General features: G+C 39.5%; 1 protein-coding gene across 1 annotated transcript; it reads left to right on the top strand.

Annotated features, from left to right (window-relative positions):
- Nucleotides 1–251: 251 nt before the first annotated feature.
- Nucleotides 252–1,526, top strand: LOC120501041 (neuroguidin-like). The gene is made up of 2 exons (XM_039706687.1): nt 252–441; nt 1,353–1,526. Exons 1-2 carry the CDS (start codon nt 267–269, stop codon nt 1,502–1,504), a joined length of 327 nt encoding a protein of 108 aa, XP_039562621.1. The 5' UTR covers nt 252–266; the 3' UTR covers nt 1,505–1,526.
- Nucleotides 1,527–2,400: the final 874 nt, after the last annotated feature.

Below are 2,400 nucleotides of genomic sequence, written 5' to 3'. Positions count from 1 at the left end.
AATGGGAGGGGTTTAAGGGTTAAAATGGGTGGGGTTTAAATGGCGAGTGGGCGTGGCTTAAGGGTTGAAAATGGGCGGGGCTTAAATGGAATTGGGGCGTGGTTTGGAGCAAAACGGGCGTGGCTTCAGGACAAAAAGGGGTGGGGCTTCAATGTGTGAGGTTAAAGGGGCGTGGCTTGTGTGGAAGGGGCGGGGTTTAAGACTCAAAATGGGCGGGGCTTAAATTGATTTGGGGCGTGGCTTCCCGAATTAATGGCTGTGGTGAAATGGGCGTGGTTTACGGGGTAAAGGGGCGGGGTTTGCCTTGTGGGCGTGGCCTGAGCGGGCGTGTCCTTCAGGAGGAGGAGGAGGATGAGGAAGGCCAAGGGGGCGGAGCCAAAGCCCCGGGGCTGGGGGGAGGGCGGCGCTACGTCCCGCCCCGCCTGGTGCCCGTGGCCTGTGGTGAGTCCCTCATTTGCATATCATTTGCATACCATTTCAATACTGTTTACTTTGTTTTAAAGCCGTTTCCCTCATTTAAATCCCATTTTAATCTCATTTTAATCCCACTTTAACCAAATTTCCCTCTTTTTAACCCCATTTCCCTCATTTAAATCCCACTCTAATCTCATTTTAATCCCATTTTCATCTCATTTGCATAGCATTTCCTTTGTTTTAACCCCCGTTTCCCTCGTTTAAATCCCATTTTCATCTCATTTATTGCCATTTTTCACCCAGTTTTTCCCCATTTTTTCACCGTTTTTCCCCATTTTTTCCCACTTTTAACCAATTTCCCCATTTTTTCCCCCATTCCAGACCCTCAATCCCGGTCAGGTCTCCAGGTCCTGATCCCTTTTTCCCCCATATTTAACCATTTTATTCCCGTTTTCCCCTTGTTTTTCCCCATTTTTTCACCGTTTTTCCTCGTTTTTTCACCGTTTGTTCCCATTTTTTCCCCATTTCCCCCTTTTAACCAATTTCCCGGTTTTTTCCCCCATTTCACACCCTCAATCCCGGTCAGGTCTCCATGTCCTGATCCCATTTCCCCCCATTTTTCCCCCCCTTTTTAACCCAATTTTCCCTTTCTTAACCATTTTAACCCAATTTTCCCCCCATTTTTTCCCCATTTTTTCCCCGTTTTTCCCCGTTTTTCCCCATTTCCCCCTTTTAACCAATTTCCTGGTTTTTTCCCCCATTCCAGCGCCCCCCGAGGCCGAGTCCCGGGCCCTGATCCCTTTTTAACCCCTTCTTAACCATTTTAATCCCGTTTTTAACCCTTTTATTGCCATTTTTCCCCATTTTTTCCCTGTTTTTCCCCGTTTTTCCCCATTTCCCCCTTTTAACCAATTTCCCGGTTTTTTCCCCCGTTCCAGCGCCCCCCGAGGCCGAGTCCCGGGCCCAGCTCCGCGCCCGGCGCCGCGCGCTCAGCTCGGCCGCGCTGCGGGAGCTGCAGCAGGAGCTGGGGGAGGGGCCCCTGCAGGAGGGGGAGGGGCTGCAGGCGTCCCGCGAGGAGCGCCACAGGTGAGATTTGGGCTAAAAAACCGGGATTTTGGGAAACTTGGGGATTTGGGGGATTTCCACATTTTTCCTGATTTTTCTTCAATTTTTTTCTATTTTTTTCCATTTTTTTTCTATTTTTTTCAATTTTTTTTTCAATTTTTTTTTCAATTTTTTTTCAATTTTTTTCCATTTTTTTCTATTTTTTTTCCTTGTTTTTTTAAATTTTTTCTGATTGTTTTCCTTTTTTTCCCCATTTTTTTCTATATTTTTCTATTTTTTTTCCTTTTTTTCAAATTTTTTCTGATTGTTTTCCATTTTTTTCCCATTTTTTTCTACCTTTTTCTATTTTTTTTCTTTTTTTCAAATTTTTTCTGATTGTTTTCCATTTTTTTTTCCATTTTTTCCTACCTTTTTCTATTTTTTTTCCTTCTTTTTTTAAATTTTTTTCTGATTGTTTTCCAATTTTTTTTCCCATTTTTCTATTTTTTTCTATTTTTTTTCTTTCTTTTTTAAAATTTTTTCTGATTGTTTTCCTTTTTTTTCCCCATTTTTTTCTATTTTTTTCTATTTTATTTCCTTCTTTTTTTAAATTGTTTCTGATTGTTTTCCATTTTTTTTTCCATTTTTTTTCTATCTTTTTCTATTTTTTTTCCTTTTTTTTCAAATTTTTTCTGATTGTTTTCCATTTTTTTTCCCATTTTTTTCTACCTTTTTCTATTTTTTTCCTTCTTTTTTTAAATTTTTTCTGATTGTGTTCCATTTTTTTCCCATTTTTTCTATCTTTTTCTATTTTTTTTCTTTTTTTTCAAATTTTTTCTGATTGTTTCCATTTTTTCCCATTTTTTCCTATATTTTTCTATTTTTTTTTCCTTTTTTTCAACTTTTTTCTGATTTTTTCCCAATTTTTTTCCTATTTTTTCC

This window comes from Passer montanus, unplaced genomic scaffold (assembly GCF_014805655.1).
Source record: "Passer montanus isolate IOZ18808 unplaced genomic scaffold, ASM1480565v1 scaffold1956, whole genome shotgun sequence".
In the NCBI taxonomy this organism is placed as follows: domain Eukaryota; kingdom Metazoa; phylum Chordata; class Aves; order Passeriformes; family Passeridae; genus Passer; species Passer montanus.
The sequence above is the reverse complement of the archived record's forward strand: the minus strand, read 5'-3'. Positions and strand labels throughout refer to the sequence as shown.